Source organism: Macrosteles quadrilineatus, unplaced genomic scaffold (assembly GCF_028750875.1).
Source record: "Macrosteles quadrilineatus isolate MER2022 unplaced genomic scaffold, UCM_ALF_1.0 Scaffold_5__1_contigs__length_97177068, whole genome shotgun sequence".
NCBI lineage: Eukaryota > Metazoa > Arthropoda > Insecta > Hemiptera > Cicadellidae > Macrosteles > Macrosteles quadrilineatus.
In genome coordinates this window covers 4,695,316-4,710,719 of record NW_026542598.1, presented here as the reverse complement: position 1 = coordinate 4,710,719, position 15,404 = coordinate 4,695,316, and the positions used below count along the sequence as shown (strand labels likewise).

The 15,404-nt window shown below is 35.7% G+C and overlaps 1 protein-coding gene across 1 annotated transcript; it reads left to right on the top strand.

Moving 5' to 3' along the window:
• Positions 1-1,554: 1,554 nt before the first annotated feature.
• Positions 1,555-15,296, top strand: LOC128995908 (U2 small nuclear ribonucleoprotein A'-like). Its single transcript, XM_054420955.1, has 6 exons — positions 1,555-1,862; positions 7,816-7,963; positions 8,710-8,938; positions 10,649-10,772; positions 14,217-14,330; positions 14,904-15,296. Exons 1-6 carry the CDS (start codon positions 1,781-1,783, stop codon positions 14,996-14,998), a joined length of 792 nt encoding a protein of 263 aa, XP_054276930.1. The 5' UTR covers positions 1,555-1,780; the 3' UTR covers positions 14,999-15,296.
• The last annotated feature ends 108 nt before the right edge of the window (positions 15,297-15,404 follow it).

The window sequence follows — 15,404 nt, the reverse complement described above, 5'->3', positions numbered from 1 at the left end:
AAAAAAGTTAATAAGCAGTATCAGCGGTCTGACACATGTTTTCTCCCATTAGCTTGTCGGCAACCCTTGGGGGACCTTACTCACTGGGCTTACATGGGTAAACACCATGGTGGAAGGAAAAAATTGTCCTTCCACCATGGGTAAACATTGGAGTAACTATGATATTTTATGAAGGAAATCAAAACAAGTTGAAATAGTAAATCGGTCGAGCCGTTGTTTTCAAAAATCCAATTTTTCCTTCATTACTTATATTGGAAAATCACTTAAGTTATGATACTGAACAGTAATTTTTAAGAGTTGAAAAGGACCATAATATACTAACAGTTAATCAAAATTTTTGGGCTATTTTGAAATCGTTAGGGGGAAATCACCATTACAAATCGAATTTTCAGAAAATTAAAAAAAACGCTGGGAGATATCAGAGATTAGGACCTACATACTAAATTTCATTAAAATCCGACCACAGGCAATGCCCCACTAGAAAAAAACAGGCCATGCTGCAGCACGGGCAGCGCAACACTACACGTCACAGTGGTGGATAGTTGTACGTACTAAACTCTTACCATTAAAATCCTACAAACAACCAGCTTGTTTATTTGCCTAAATATGGGAACATGGGAAACATATGGGAATAGTGATAGCAATGAATTTATCAATGAAATCTAGTCCACTAGTGTGAGTCATGGATCCTGCAGCATGGCCTGTTTTTCTAGTGGGGCCTTGCCACAGGTCAGGTGTGTAGTTTGTACTTCAATTTTGTTGTCTTGTTTCCGGACCAATTGATTGACAATGAATAACCGACAAAAGTAAAACTATGTTAATAATGGTCGACCAGTGTCTTTGTGTTGTGAACCTTCAACGCACCTCTTCAGGGAAGATTAGTTATAGTTCATATACCGATCTGACGATGACGCTCGTGCCGAAATGCGCATAATCCAGTAGGACAAACCTTGGACCAGAAGGCGACAATTAAGGTATTTTAACCTTTTTATTTATATTAATTGTAGTTTGTAGCACACACACACATACAGACACACACAGAAATCACTTCGAAAACCACTTATTTGGGTTCAGGGGGACCCAAAACATATCCACCCAAAACTAAAAATATTATGAAAAAATAATTTGCTCCATATACTATTTGTATAGGGGGAGAAAGTAAAATCATAGATAAAACATACTCCTCGAGGTAAAATGCTGAGGGCAGAGTAACGTAACGAGGACCCGCGGTCGACATGGTGACTAGAACAACTGAGCTTTATAGCGCAGCCGCCAGCCGCTTGCATCGCCTGCCTTTGTTGAGATTGAGAATGCCTTTCGGCCACTTTCGGCCGCTTTCGGCTGTCCTCACTCGTCAACTCCAACTTCAACACCAACTTCAACTCCACTCCACTCCAGGAAGAGAGAATACGGGAATACGAATACGCCAACCGGCAACCTCACTCAACCCAACCTTTGCGAATTGCGATTCCATTGTGGGTAAAGTTGTAATATTGTGTTTGTTTCTTTCTGTCTCTGTGTGTTTGTTTGCGTTTGCTTTGCTTTGCCGTTTGGCGTTTGGTTGGGTTGAGGAGATTCGAGATTGTGATTGATTGTACTACAGTAGGCCTACTAAGTTAAGTTATACCACTGAATTTGTTTGATTTAATTGTGGCCCACATATTTCTTTTCTAGATAATGGTGGTATTTTTGTTTATGTGATATGACCCACTTGGAAATTCCTTGATCTATATTGAAATAAGTACAGTTTATGTGTTGTATTTTGTAACCTCAAAACAACATGGTTAAACTAACGCCAGAGTTGATTGCTCAATCACATCAATACATAAACCCTATCCGTGATAGGGAGCTGGATCTAAGAGGTAAGCTATATTTTTATTTAGCTTTCCTCCTGTTGTTATTTATTGATATAACTTAGGTTGCTATTAGAATGCTATTAGGCTAGACTAGAATAGGCTAGTGCCACATGCTTAGTTGGGGTTCAGGCATTGAATTACGCCCGGAGCTGGTCTAAATGATATGGTTCCCAGCCATTAGCTGTTAGCCTAGAATGCAAACTCCTGCCCCTTTCCTAAAAAAATCCTTGTTGATTGGGCCTAGAACGATTCTGCCTGAAGAGACCTGGGTAGACTTTTATATCTGTTGTCAAAAACAACTGAACCAACAACTGAATGAAAATATCGATTGATATTCTTATTTGATTATTTCATGCGATATATCGTAACTAACCAAACGATCGATTGATATTTTTATTTGATTAACCCTCCGAGCGTCACTTGTCGAAAAATCGACTCACGACACACTTTGTGTAGTGTCACTTGTCGATTTTTTTGACACATGAACATTGTTTACGGCGAAGGCTCTATGACTGACTGAATTGGATTGAACTGGATCGAGTTAATTGATGTGAATCTGCCAATAACTCACCAATAACTAGCGCGCGCCTGTGCGTGCGGTCTCGCCATTCAAGGCCAACAGTAGGGCGCGCGCGCGCTCTCTCTCCTTATTGTACTCTTTTCCGGTATACGTTTTATAGGTTATTTCAACGTTTGACCATAGACTATATGTTTTATCTATGGTTTGCCTGAGTTAAAGATACTTGGAGTGGATTTGAATATTAACCCTCCGAGTGTCACGTGTTTTGGCCTTAATGTCAGCCTATTTTTTGCTCATTTGCAAGATTTTATTAAAACTGATCTGAGAAGCTTAAAAACAATGTTAATTATACTGTTCTATATACCATTTTGTTTGGAAAATCTTGGGCTTCAATATTATATATAAAACATAAGGAAGATTTTTTTAAAAAAATTTTTTTAGGTAAAAAAAAATGTATAATTTTGAAAATTAAAAAAAAAAAATAAGTTTGCGCTCAATGAAATTGTATAAATTATAGGCCTATAAATATTTGAAAATAGCCACTTTGTTCTAAATTTTATGAGGATTACAAATATATAATAATATAAGGAAGTAGATTTGCAAATAAATAAGTTATGGGCAAAAAACAGATTTCAGTACATAGCGTTTAGCTAAGAATGCATAGCCCAACCATAGCTAGGAATCTGGCTGATAATTTACATCAATATCACTACCTACTTCTTCAGGATCATCAACCAGCACTTCAAAACCACTTAAATCTTCTTATAATGCACCACGTATATCACTACTTTTGATTTTTAACACTAAAACAATGATAAATGTAATAAAACACATCAGTCATCGGTCCGAGGGTAACCTAGCTGTTTACAAATACACGCACGTCAGCGTCAGCTCAGTCAGCTGTCTGCTACAATATTTTCGGAACTAAAATGAATAGTGCTTAGAGACAGACCTAGGAGAAAGCTTAGAATATTACGGAAAGAACGATACCTAACTCAATCCAGTACAGTCCGATTCAGTTAGTCATAGAGCCTTCGCCGTAAACAGTGTTCGCGAGTCGCTGTAGCGACGCACGACACTATACAAAGTGCGTTACGCGTCGCTGCAGCGACGCATGACACTCGGAGGGTTAATGTAATATTTTAATTTTAATAGTGGGTAAATTAGGCGAATAACTATAAGAATAAATAGGTACAGCTGAAATTGGCTACAGCTGTACCACAGCTGATTGGCAGAAAAGTGACGAAGAGCTCTCGCGAAATCTGTTTACGGTGATATTACGGGTCAACAGAAACGCGACGCCAGATACCACTATGCACACTTGATAGAGGACATGTTCACGCATACCACGATATCAATGTTGTATCTGAGGAACGAATTCAGCGTCTTCCAGGTCGAGGGGGCTGAAAAGTAGCTAAGCGCCCTTTTAAAATTTATTGATGGTGATATGACGGGTCAATAGAAACGCGACGCCAGATACCACTATGCACACTTGATAGAGGACATGTTCACGCATACCACGGTAACAATGTTGTATCTCGGGAACGAATTCTGCGTCTTCCAGGTCGAGGTGGCTGAAAAGTAGCGAAGCACTCTCTCGAAATTTATTGACGGTGATATTACGGGTCAATAGAAACGCGACGCCAGATACCACTATGCACACTTGATAGAGGACATGTTCACGCATACCACGGTAACAATGTTGTATCTCAGGAACAAATTCTGTGTCTTCCAGGTCGAGGTGGCTGAAAAGTAGCGAAGCGCTCTCTCGAAATTTATTGACGGTGTTATTAATTACGGGTCAATAGAAACGCGACGTCAGATACCACTATGCACACTTGATAGAGGACATGTTCACGCATACCACGGTATCAATGTTGTATCTCAGGAACGAATTCAGTGTCTTCCAGGGCAAGGTGGCTGAGAAGTAACGAAGCGCTCCCTCGAAATTTATTGACGGTGATATTACGGGTCAATAGAAACGCGACACCAGATACCACTATGCACACTTGATAGAGGACATGTTCACGCATACCACGGTATCAATGTTGTATCTCAGGAACGAATTCAGCGTCTTCCAGGGCAAGGTGGCTGAGAAGTAACGAAGCGCTCTCTCGAAATTTATTGATGGTGATATTACGGGTCAATAGAAACGCGACACCAGATACCACTATGCACACTTGATAGAGGACATGTTCACGCATACCACGGTATCAATGTTGTATCTCAGGAACGAATTCTGCGTCTTCCAGGTCGAGGTGGCTCAAGAGTAACGAAGAGCACTCTCGAAATTTATTGACAGTGATATTACGGGTCAATAGAAACGCGACGCCAGATACCACCATGCACACTTGATAGAGGACATGTTCACGCATACCACGGTATCAATGTTGTATCTCAGGAACGAATTATGCGTCTTCCAGGGTGAGGTGGCTGAGAAGTAACGAAGCGCTCTCTCGAAATTTATTGACGGTGATATTACGGGTCAATAGAAACGCGACACCAGATACCACTATGCACACTTGATAGAGGACATGTTCTTAACCTCCTGTTTAATTTCTTACCCCGGAGAATAATGAATAGGTATATTTATTTGTTGGTTTAACTTTATTACAAATCAGTTCCTATAGTTCCTTAATTTGTTTAAAGTGTGTATTCATTTTTCAACATTTGTTGTTCATAATTTTGTTTATGTAAAAGTGATTAAATAAAAAAGCCAGAAGGCCGCTTTTTATATTACTGGATTTGATTTGTAATGTTAAACCATAGACAAAGTATACCCAAAGACAAAGTATAATGGTCTATTGTCTGTGGTTAAACCAAATCATTCTAGTAATATAAGGCTAAATTCAAGATAGACTGCTGATCGAGGCCTACCCGCCTACAATGCTCAATTGGGCACACGACTTTACTGCGGTCCGTTGCTTTTGTAAATTCCAATTCGACTGTCAAAACTGTCAGATTATGCCAGGTAACCCTTTCGGTGCTGGAGAGACGTGGCGCTCGGGAGACTCGGCGCTCGGGAAACATCACCCCCGGTCTCTGACGTCAATATGACGTAGGGGGGTGAAGTTTCCGGGGGCGACCTTTCCGCGTCCCCATGTGAACCAGCCTTTAGAACGACGGCAAAATCTGCCTAACTCTCTCTTCTCCGACCCCATGTCCCGTTAAACGGTGGGCGGGGCTTCACACTAATAAACACTCAGTTCATTCCTTCACAGTAGAGAAGAGTTTTTGTGGCAGTGGCTATTAACATATCATTTAATTAAAGTACATCTAAAGCCCGGAGGTATTGGACCTCCAGATAAAGGAGTTTTTACTGTTGTTAATTTACGATTTTTCCCAGTTCCATTATTATTAATTTCTCAATGAAAAACTAAGGGTCCAAACAATTTTTGTCCAATGTGTCACCTGAGATCAACCGCTGTCACGTGGATAGTGTAACAGTGCTGCCAGCCCTTGTTTGTAAACAAGGGCTAGTAGTAGACAATGCGCACAGCCGAATGACTAGACCAGTGTAGTGAGTGACACTGTGGACTTGGGTTGGTACAAGGGTCGCCACAGATCTTGACAGATGGATTGGCGAGCACTGGGATGGGCGCGGGGAGGAGTGCGGGTACTTTCCTGAAAACATTGGTTTCCTACAACTACTGCCCATGCAAAAATAGTGTAGACTCAAGTTTACGGTATCACACCCACACCTTCGAAACGGCTCGTTTAATTTGGACGAGAACCCTATCAAACTTAAGAAAGTATTGTCAAATTTTAAATTACAAAGTTTCAAAATTTTACACAGTTTGTTAAATTTATATCACAAAAAGTTAAAAAATCTGTGTTTTCGAAATTTTTGAGTTATTTACAACAATTTTTGTTTTGTCAAGTTTCAGAAATATGACGTTACTAGTGGCATATATATATTCCAGTAGTAATTATTTTGTACAAATTATTAGTCTCATGAGTTACCCTACCTTGATTTTTGTTTAACATTTATATATAGGCTATATACATATGTAAGGATAGTTATTACATAGCTGTATAAAGAATTTTGATGTCTGCTCCGTTAAAAATAAAAATTCCAAAGGACTGTTCATGCGGTGTATTTATAATATAAACTCTCTATTCATAATACAAGTAAGGAACATTTTCAATAGTAATGTTCATGACTATTAATAAAAGACGTGTACATTTCTTTGAATATAGACAAATTCACTTCGAAAACACATTGAGATAATGTCATCTTCCAAATTGTAAAATAGAAAATCCCTCTGGTTTACAGTATCCATATTGGTTAGTTCCTTGGTCTTTATTTAGTTCTAGTAGTATTTTAACATCATCTGGCCGCTTTACCCGGCTAAAAGTGTGTTTGCCCTCTATCAAGTGCGCATAGTGATATTTCCTGGCGTCGCGTTTCTATTGACCCGTAATATCACTGTCAATAAATTTCGAGAGTGCTCTTCGTTACTCTTGAGCCACCTCGACCTGGAAGACGCTGAATTCGTTCCTGAGATACAACATTGATACATTGAATAACTATCCTTTAAGTTATTGATTACAATTCAGTAGTTTTTTATTATTATTGCTTTGAATTTAATTTTACCATATTAAGTTAAGTTCATATAGTTTAAATAAAATAATAGGCCTAAGCCTACCGGTACCGTAAAAACATAAATAAAGTTGTTTCTGTTTAATTATTGGTTTCATCCTAAATTATAAGGCTAAAGATGGAAGAAGCCATAGGCCTATTTTTTCTATTTTTTTAGGCCTAAATTTTCTAACTCTATGCGGTAATCATATCAATAGATTATTGTTTATGGTTTATTATTGGTTAAATGGTTATTGTTTGTTTATTAACGTTGGTTCTTAAAATATATTTTGTTTTTGATTGAATAACTTAGCTTATGGATAACTTTGTTAAGTTAGTTTTATTTATTAAACATCAATTAAAAGTAAACAGACCATTAACTTACTCAATTTGATATTTACATTTTTATTTAACACCAATAAAAACGCACAGACTCAATTCTTACTCATTTCTCATTACTCAATTCTATGTTTATATCAGGAAAAAGTATGTAGAAGCGATATATCAAACCGATATTATACCACAGGTTCTCTGCGGAACTGTACCCTAGTTGTATATATACAATGTAGGCCAATCTTAAGTTAGTGAATCAAATCAAAGATTTATCAAAGTTCTACTCTAAAAAATGTAGCTTAAAAAATAAGCAAAAAGCTTCATTATAGCTGCTTCTCTGAAATTTTGATGATGCTTCCAAAATCAATATTTTACTGCAATGGCAGCAGTCCTTGCTCTACTTGATTTTGTTTTGCCCAGTTCTTTGCTGGGGTGCATCTACGAGGGACTACCAGTAATACCGCTACCTACACATGTTTAGTAGGCTAATGATGAATATATGTCATGACCTTGTTTTTTTTCAGGATACAAGATACCTGTAATAGAAAATCTGGGTGCCACTCTAGATCAGTTTGACACCATTGACCTGTCAGATAATGATATCCGGAAACTTGATGGCTTCCCGTTACTGAAACGGTTAAAAAGTATTCTACTAAATAACAACAGAGTTGTGTAAGTATGAATCTTAACCGCTAATTTCAGAGCGTCAAAAGAAAATTGATAGCTGGCAGGCCGTTATTCTCCGTTTTATTTGATTCTTTCTTATCTCAGCAGTAATATAAAAAGCTTAAAAAATATATAAATAACATGTCTCTGAATTCCATTGAGTAAATGGAGGCCTGCAAGTCAATAGCTCCCAACGTCTATCTCTGCTGAAAACCTGAATGGACTTGGAAAAGCATATATACTTTTTTATTACATTGATGACAGATCAACACGCTTTTACTGTGTACCAATTAATTGACCTTGCTAATTTATATTTTCAACTTAAATGTTTTCTTTTACTTCAGCACTTTAAGTTTTTTTTTACAATTTGAGAGCAATTCATGTCTAAACCATATTAACGGACAAATTTAGCCTAACTTAACCAAAGCAGAGAAAATTCATATTTCAACAGATTAGTTACCTACGGTAATCATTTAAGTACCGGTATATATTGTATAAGTTTTAAGTTATATTATTGTATGACGCCATTGTTTTTTCTTAATGAAACTACAAATAAAGAATATTTTGATTTGATTTGACGTTTAGTGGTATATTACTGAACCATAAAAAATAAGTTAAGGTGGTGTTCAGCAAAACTATGTAAAATATTGGTGCTGGTGCTCCTATTTATAAACAATTTTTTATCAACAATCTTTCCTATCCCACCATGTAAACCTCCATAAGCACACTCCAAAACTTCCTGTGTGTTTCAGGCGGATAGCTGAAGGACTTGAAAACTACATTCCAAACCTGGAAACATTGATTCTCACAGGAAATTTATTACAAGAACTGGCAGATTTAGATCCATTGGCAACATTGCCTAACCTGACCAATCTGAGTCTAATGCATTGTCCAGTAGCAGGAAAACAGCATTATCGGCAATATGTTGCTTTCAAATTCCCCAAACTGAGGTTATTGGATTTCAGGAAAATAAAATTAAAGGTAACTTGATTAGTACAGTTTTGAACAATAATTTAGATTATAATACTATTTTGAGTGTGATTACTTCATTTTTTGGTCTCTGGGTTCTCAATTATTACTGGCCTTAGACCAAGATTTATTGTTAAATTACAGATGTCAGCGGGTACTGTTCCATCGCCATAAGAAATAATGTGGAACTTGCTTGAGCGAGTTTGATTCAAACCTTAAATAAGTTAGTTCAAACCTCTATAGTCAAAATGTTTGCTCCCAGTCCTTAAAACTACTCTAATATAATCAATGTCAAAATAATGTGGGTTGATCAATGAAAATGTAGTTTGTTATCTTTATGCATCAATTGGACCTCGTCGATCTCTCGTAAGCTCTCGTAATATCTTTAATAAATATATTTGAATTTGATTCGTACGTATAACCTTTGTTGTAATTTTCTGCAGTTATGAGTTTTTTTTCTAATTTAGATTTTGTATACGCATGTACCGATAACTTAATAATAATTATTACTAGCAGCCAGTGTCACTTCCTGACTACAAAATCTGTGATATAGTTGATATGTGTGAAAACAATTATTTTTCATCCTATCCCTATTATTTGCATTGCCTGCCCTTTTATTTTTATTGTGTGTGCAATCTCTTGGAGGCATCCTAGAAAAATTACAAATACTAATGAACCATACTATGAAAACACAAAATCTAACGCAAGTCATTTTCTTCTTTACCTTTTATACAAATATCATTACAATACTTTACTTGAACTCACTAAAACATCACCAACTGTAACCCCATTTTCATATAGATGTAAATAAAATTGTATCATGGCCATCTGTTTTACAAGCGTCTAGGCAGCCAGTGCAACTCCGAGGATCGTGGATCAGAACACCCCCCACCACCGCACCATGTCGTACGCTTCCGAATTATACCGGCGCATCAGCATAGCCTAACTTTTCACGGAAAATTGTTATCTCTATCACTATCACTGTCAAAACGTATAGTTGGTAGGTTAAATTTAAATGAAATATAATTAAACTGTCGTCATAACCTAACCAAACTTGCTGATAATGAAAAACTCGAATGAAGGTTTACTAATCGAAAAAATAGTTCTGTACTAAAAATAAAATTATAAATGTCTCAAATTCAATTTTTTAATTATAAAATTAACTGTCATAACCTAACCAAACTTGCTGATATGAAAAAATTGTTGACAAAAAGTTAGTGCTACCAGCGGGATTAGAACCCGGTACCTTCTGATTATCAGCCCGACACGCTATCCATTATACCACCAAGGCTCATGACTCAGCTACGTATCGTTGCGGTAATTGTTGACGTCACGCCATCGGCACGGAGCGGAGGTGGGGGGTTTTCCGATCTGATCCTGATCCACGATCCTCGGAGTTGCACTGGCTGCCTAGACGCTTATATCTGTTTTGATGTAAACAAAATTAATGTAAACTAGATAAAGTTCAGTTAATTTAGACAGAATTCATCACAAACTCTGAAATTTTAAAAGCCTATAGGACGAAGGGCTTTTATGGGATATCATCCAAACCCGCAAAAGGCACATCTAGATGATAAGAGCTTTAAATTGATACTAAATATGCCTATACAAATAAATATTTAGGGGTCGATTTGCTGCTTACAAAAATCCAATAAATTATTTTAATAATATAGGTTATTATTAATACAAGGCCTATATATCATTCCAATTTTTTTTTTACAGGAAAGAGAAGAAGCTGTCACTTTGTTCAAGAGCAAAAGAGGTCGGGAGATCCAGAGAGAAATTGCGAAAAAGGCAAAAACATTCGTTCCTGGTGCTGGGCTACCCGAACCCAAAAAACAAACAGGTGAGACAACTACAGTCAGCTGTTTAAATATTCTTTCAGATCAATAGTTGTTAAAGCATAGAGATGGTATGAACTGGTGATTGATTAGGTAAAAGAGTGGTTTAGTTTAAAGTGATCTTGTCTTCTAGTTTAAAGTTGTAATCATCCTTTAACTTAGGTCTACAATGGAAACTCCGTGTACAATATCGAAACTTAAATTTATTAATTATAATACAAAACTGATAGTAAAAGAAAAGAAAAGGGTTCACAATAAATTGTACAAACAGTGGGAAATGAATTTACTTTAAAATCTTTAGGCTAGGCCTATTACAATGGTTTTAATTTAGGTTCAAGTGTTATAATGCAAGGATCTTTATCTCAGGTGGGGTGATCGAGCGGCATTTGAATTTAATCTTGTGATATAAGCCTAATTAAATTTTGTTTTAAAAAAAAAAGTATATTCGAATTATAGATTGGTTGAATTAATAATAGTTCTGAATAAGTTAAGCTTCTATTAGTTCTTGACTTTGAATTTGAGTACAAATGTCCAAAGGTTAGGCCTAAAAAAGTTTTAATGGCTTCCAAAGGGAAAAATGTCTATTGAAGTGATCTCACCAAAATTGATGTCTTCTTTGTAGTAAAATTCTTGATGTTATAAATGATTAATGTTCGTAACAAGGATGGGTCTTCTTTCAACAAATTCCACTAATTTTGTCAGAATAATGTACTTTTTTTATAAAATTTTGATATTAAATATGTAGTATCCAATTTACATCTTCATACTATCTTGGCTCTATAGGAAGTGATGAAGGTCTGATGCATTGTTGCACTCACATATGTCAATGCTGACTTAATCACATAAAATTGTAGGCCACTGTTTGCACATCTATATAATTAATACGCTACATGAAACTTTGTCGGTTGAACTCCTCCGCCATTTCTAAACCGATTTTATCCATTGAAGTCTCATTGGAAAGAGCGAGTCGCGTAGATTTGCAAACTGGCCTTACATTTTTTTTTAAAGTCCGTTGGGCTCTGCCCCAGTGGCTTTGAAAGTTCCCATGTTATCCTTATGAAGAACATAATTGTTTACATTTTGATCAGCTGTATAATTTTAGTGCTGTTATTTTTTTTTCAATTCAATGAAACGCATTGAGTACATTTATTTACTATTTGAGTTTGTGTAAACATAACCCCCCAAGACGGATTGTGTTAGTATGGTTGTATCTTAAATTTGTGTGTTTATCGCTGTTTTGTGTCGCTATGAAGGATCGTGTTAGCATGATTGTAACTTAAATTTGTGCATTTATCGTTGTTTTGTGTAGCTATAATTTGTTTATTTGTTGTTTTTTTCTTTTAAATGCCTCCGACGCTACTACAACGAAATATGTACAGGAGGCGTAATCGTGATAACGACCGCAGCTACAGAACAGTGACACGTAATAGGCTCAACTATTAGGTTAAAAATTCGCCCTAACACTACCCCAAAACAAAACAACTTTTCGTTCTCAATTGGCCCTCTATCAATGACCTGTGTTGCCTGTACAGCGAGGCATTTTGAGAAGGAGACAAAAACCGGCCGGAATGCTTTAGGTTTATCAATAACGAAGATAAACATGGTCTGAGTTACACACTGGTAATCTTTGAGTTGACTCTTTTAAATTCATTGTAAATATGGCTGTTATTCGTTTTGAAATAACTCCTGTAATACTTTGCAATTGCTCAAATTTGAGCAACATGTACACTAGTATATATTATAACAAATTTCATTTGCTATAGAGCTATATTATAATTTTGAAAAGTTATTTAAATAAAATTATATTGAATTTGAAGCAATTTTTGTTACAAAAGTTATAGGCTATTATATATTTACATGAAATTATGTTATTTGAACATTTTCTATATTATATTGTTTCGAATCAATTACCCATTACTAGTATATATTATACTAGAATCTGTGTATATTGTACTAGGGTCTGTTTGGTCATATATTATACAAGGTTTGATAAATTGACATATTGATACAAAGAAAACATAAGTGGAAATATTGAATTGTTACAAAGTTTGGGGTTTAATTTTAAGAACTGATTGAAGTGGTAAGTAAGTTGTTTGGTCATATATTATACAAGGTTTGATAAATTGACATATTGATACAAAGAAAACATAAGTGGAAATATTGAATTGTTACAAAGTTTGGGGTTTAATTTTAAGAACAATTGAAGTGGTAAGTAAGTTGTCATCAGTAGAACCTGTTCATTAGTGATGAAAAGGTCAGTCTTTTAACATATTGAGTGCGGTAAAAATATCATTGGGTGCTTCCTCAGGACTTGATTTTTTATTTAAAATCATACCTTTTTTGCCAGGAGTGAGGATCCAGATCAGAAATAGTGTTTTGAGCATTAAAAAAAAAAAATGTCGTCCTCCAAAATTGACAGTCCCTTGTGTCCGGGCCGGCCCACGCAATAAAGTTTTTGGGCACCTTGACGAAAATACTTAATTGTTGGTCTCAAAAACACTGTTTTTCACACTAAAAATGTGAAATTAAAACGATTTATTTCAATCACAGTTAATCTTTGAACTGCTGATAACAATTTGGTATTGGGAGTCTATCTTTATTAAAAGGCACATAAATGAAAATAATAAACAATGAAATATATTGTTGTGTCATAAAGGAAAAACACAAAATAAATACGTCAATAAAAGTCAAAAGTGAATAAATTGTGCAAGTTGGAATTTACCGGTCCGCAGGAACGGCGGGCGAAACACACAGTATAGGGTGGGACCTAGCTGGGCCGGTCTGTGTGCACCTCCGGCGTGCACTCAACGTGTTAATAAGAAATATGAACACTATATTAGATAGCTTCTACAATGTTTTTAATGTGGACGTACATTTGTAGTAACAAAAATTTTGTTCAGCCTATATTAGCTGGTTACCTTTTTCAATGTGTAAAATTTTAAGCAATTTTTAATAAATTACCTAAGTATCATATGCAGAATCAGAATATAAATTTGTAAAGCAAACAATTTTTATCCTCTTTGCTATTTTCATTGTTCTCAAAAAAAGATTTTAAGACATACCCTTAAAGATATTCAAAAAGGTTGTTGAAATGCCAAACACCCTTTAATACCACACATAAATAATTGGTTACTATCACGTTGGAGTTTAGTTTGAGTAAATTTATTAAATTTGAAAAATGTCTAGATAGGCCTTAACGCTTTGTGCAGTGTCAGAAAAAAATTCTGCCGTGTTAATTTTTTACAATTCTGGCAACCAGTCTTTTGGTGATGCTCCTAACTTGTGCAATTTTTTTACATGGAACTGACCATTTAGTAAACAATATTAAGTTTAAATACTGTGTCGATATAGGCCGAATTTTTATTCTGTGGCTTGGTATTTATTTTTTGCTTGACGTCAGAACACTTTATTATGTAACCCACAATGTTAATTGTATGTTATTCTTCTAGGTCCGTCTGCTGAAGAGCTGTGGAAGATAAGGGAAGCTATTGCCAACGCCTCGTCATTGGAGGAAGTGGAACGACTCAACAGATTACTGCAAGCCGGACAAATCCCTGGCAGAGGTAGCTGGAATATTTACCTCAAACTTGTCCTACAAGCCTAACAAGTTCCTCTTGTCTTAAACAATGTACTTCAAAATACTTTAAGATAATACAACAATATAGTATTAACATATTCTGTAGATTCGCATACCAAAACTATAGCATGTGTTTCAAATAGCATATTATAGAGATTTATCGTCTAAGAATGATTTCTCCTTAAAACATCTAAAATTCACAACTCTTAAGCTCTTAGTGATCTGAAGTATGGGACCAAGGCCTTGTTGATTGAAGATATTATGAGATAAATATATGATAACCACTTAGCTTGGAAAAGCTAGAACCAAAAATGTTGGTACATCATTGAGAATTTTGCTAGGAGTAATGGCTGATAGCGTTTTAAACCTACTTTAAAACATTTATAAAAAACTGTAAATTAAACTTTAGTCGAGTGAAGGCCAAACATTATTTCTGTCTGGTTTAAATATCATTTGGCATGGTTCCAAGTAAACCCAAAACTAATAAAGCTACTGGAAATTTACCTAGTAGGTTAGTTTGTTGCAACTGGGTGAATTTAAAATGAACTTATATTTTCAGGCGGTGGACCTTCAAAAGACAGTAAAATGGAAGTCGATGGAGAAGAAGAAGAAGAAGAGGATGAAGATGACGGACCTACTGTCAATGGTCACTAAGATTTCCCACTGAAAATCCTTACTCAGGGAGGCTATAGTACATTTAATGTGTAATTTAAGCATTTTTTACATTTAGTTGTAAAAGATTAACCTCTTTTCAACAATCATCTTGTTAAGTTAATAAGAGACAGATATTACCAAGTTGTATACTTTAAGTTATTGCAGTATCACAAATTGTTCTTATCTTTTATTATTGTTTGAACAGTCGGTAGTTTTACAGAAATTGAGTCTTTGGTTTGATTATTGTAAATATGGGAACGATTCTACAAAAAAATAAAGCCTCGAGGTTGAGAAGTGATATTGCGTTATTTTGTCTTTACCCTTTCTCATACAATATTGTAATATTTATGTGAGTTGTTTCAGGTCTTGGCTGGGTCCCCTTCAGCAGGTAAGTAAGCAATTTTCT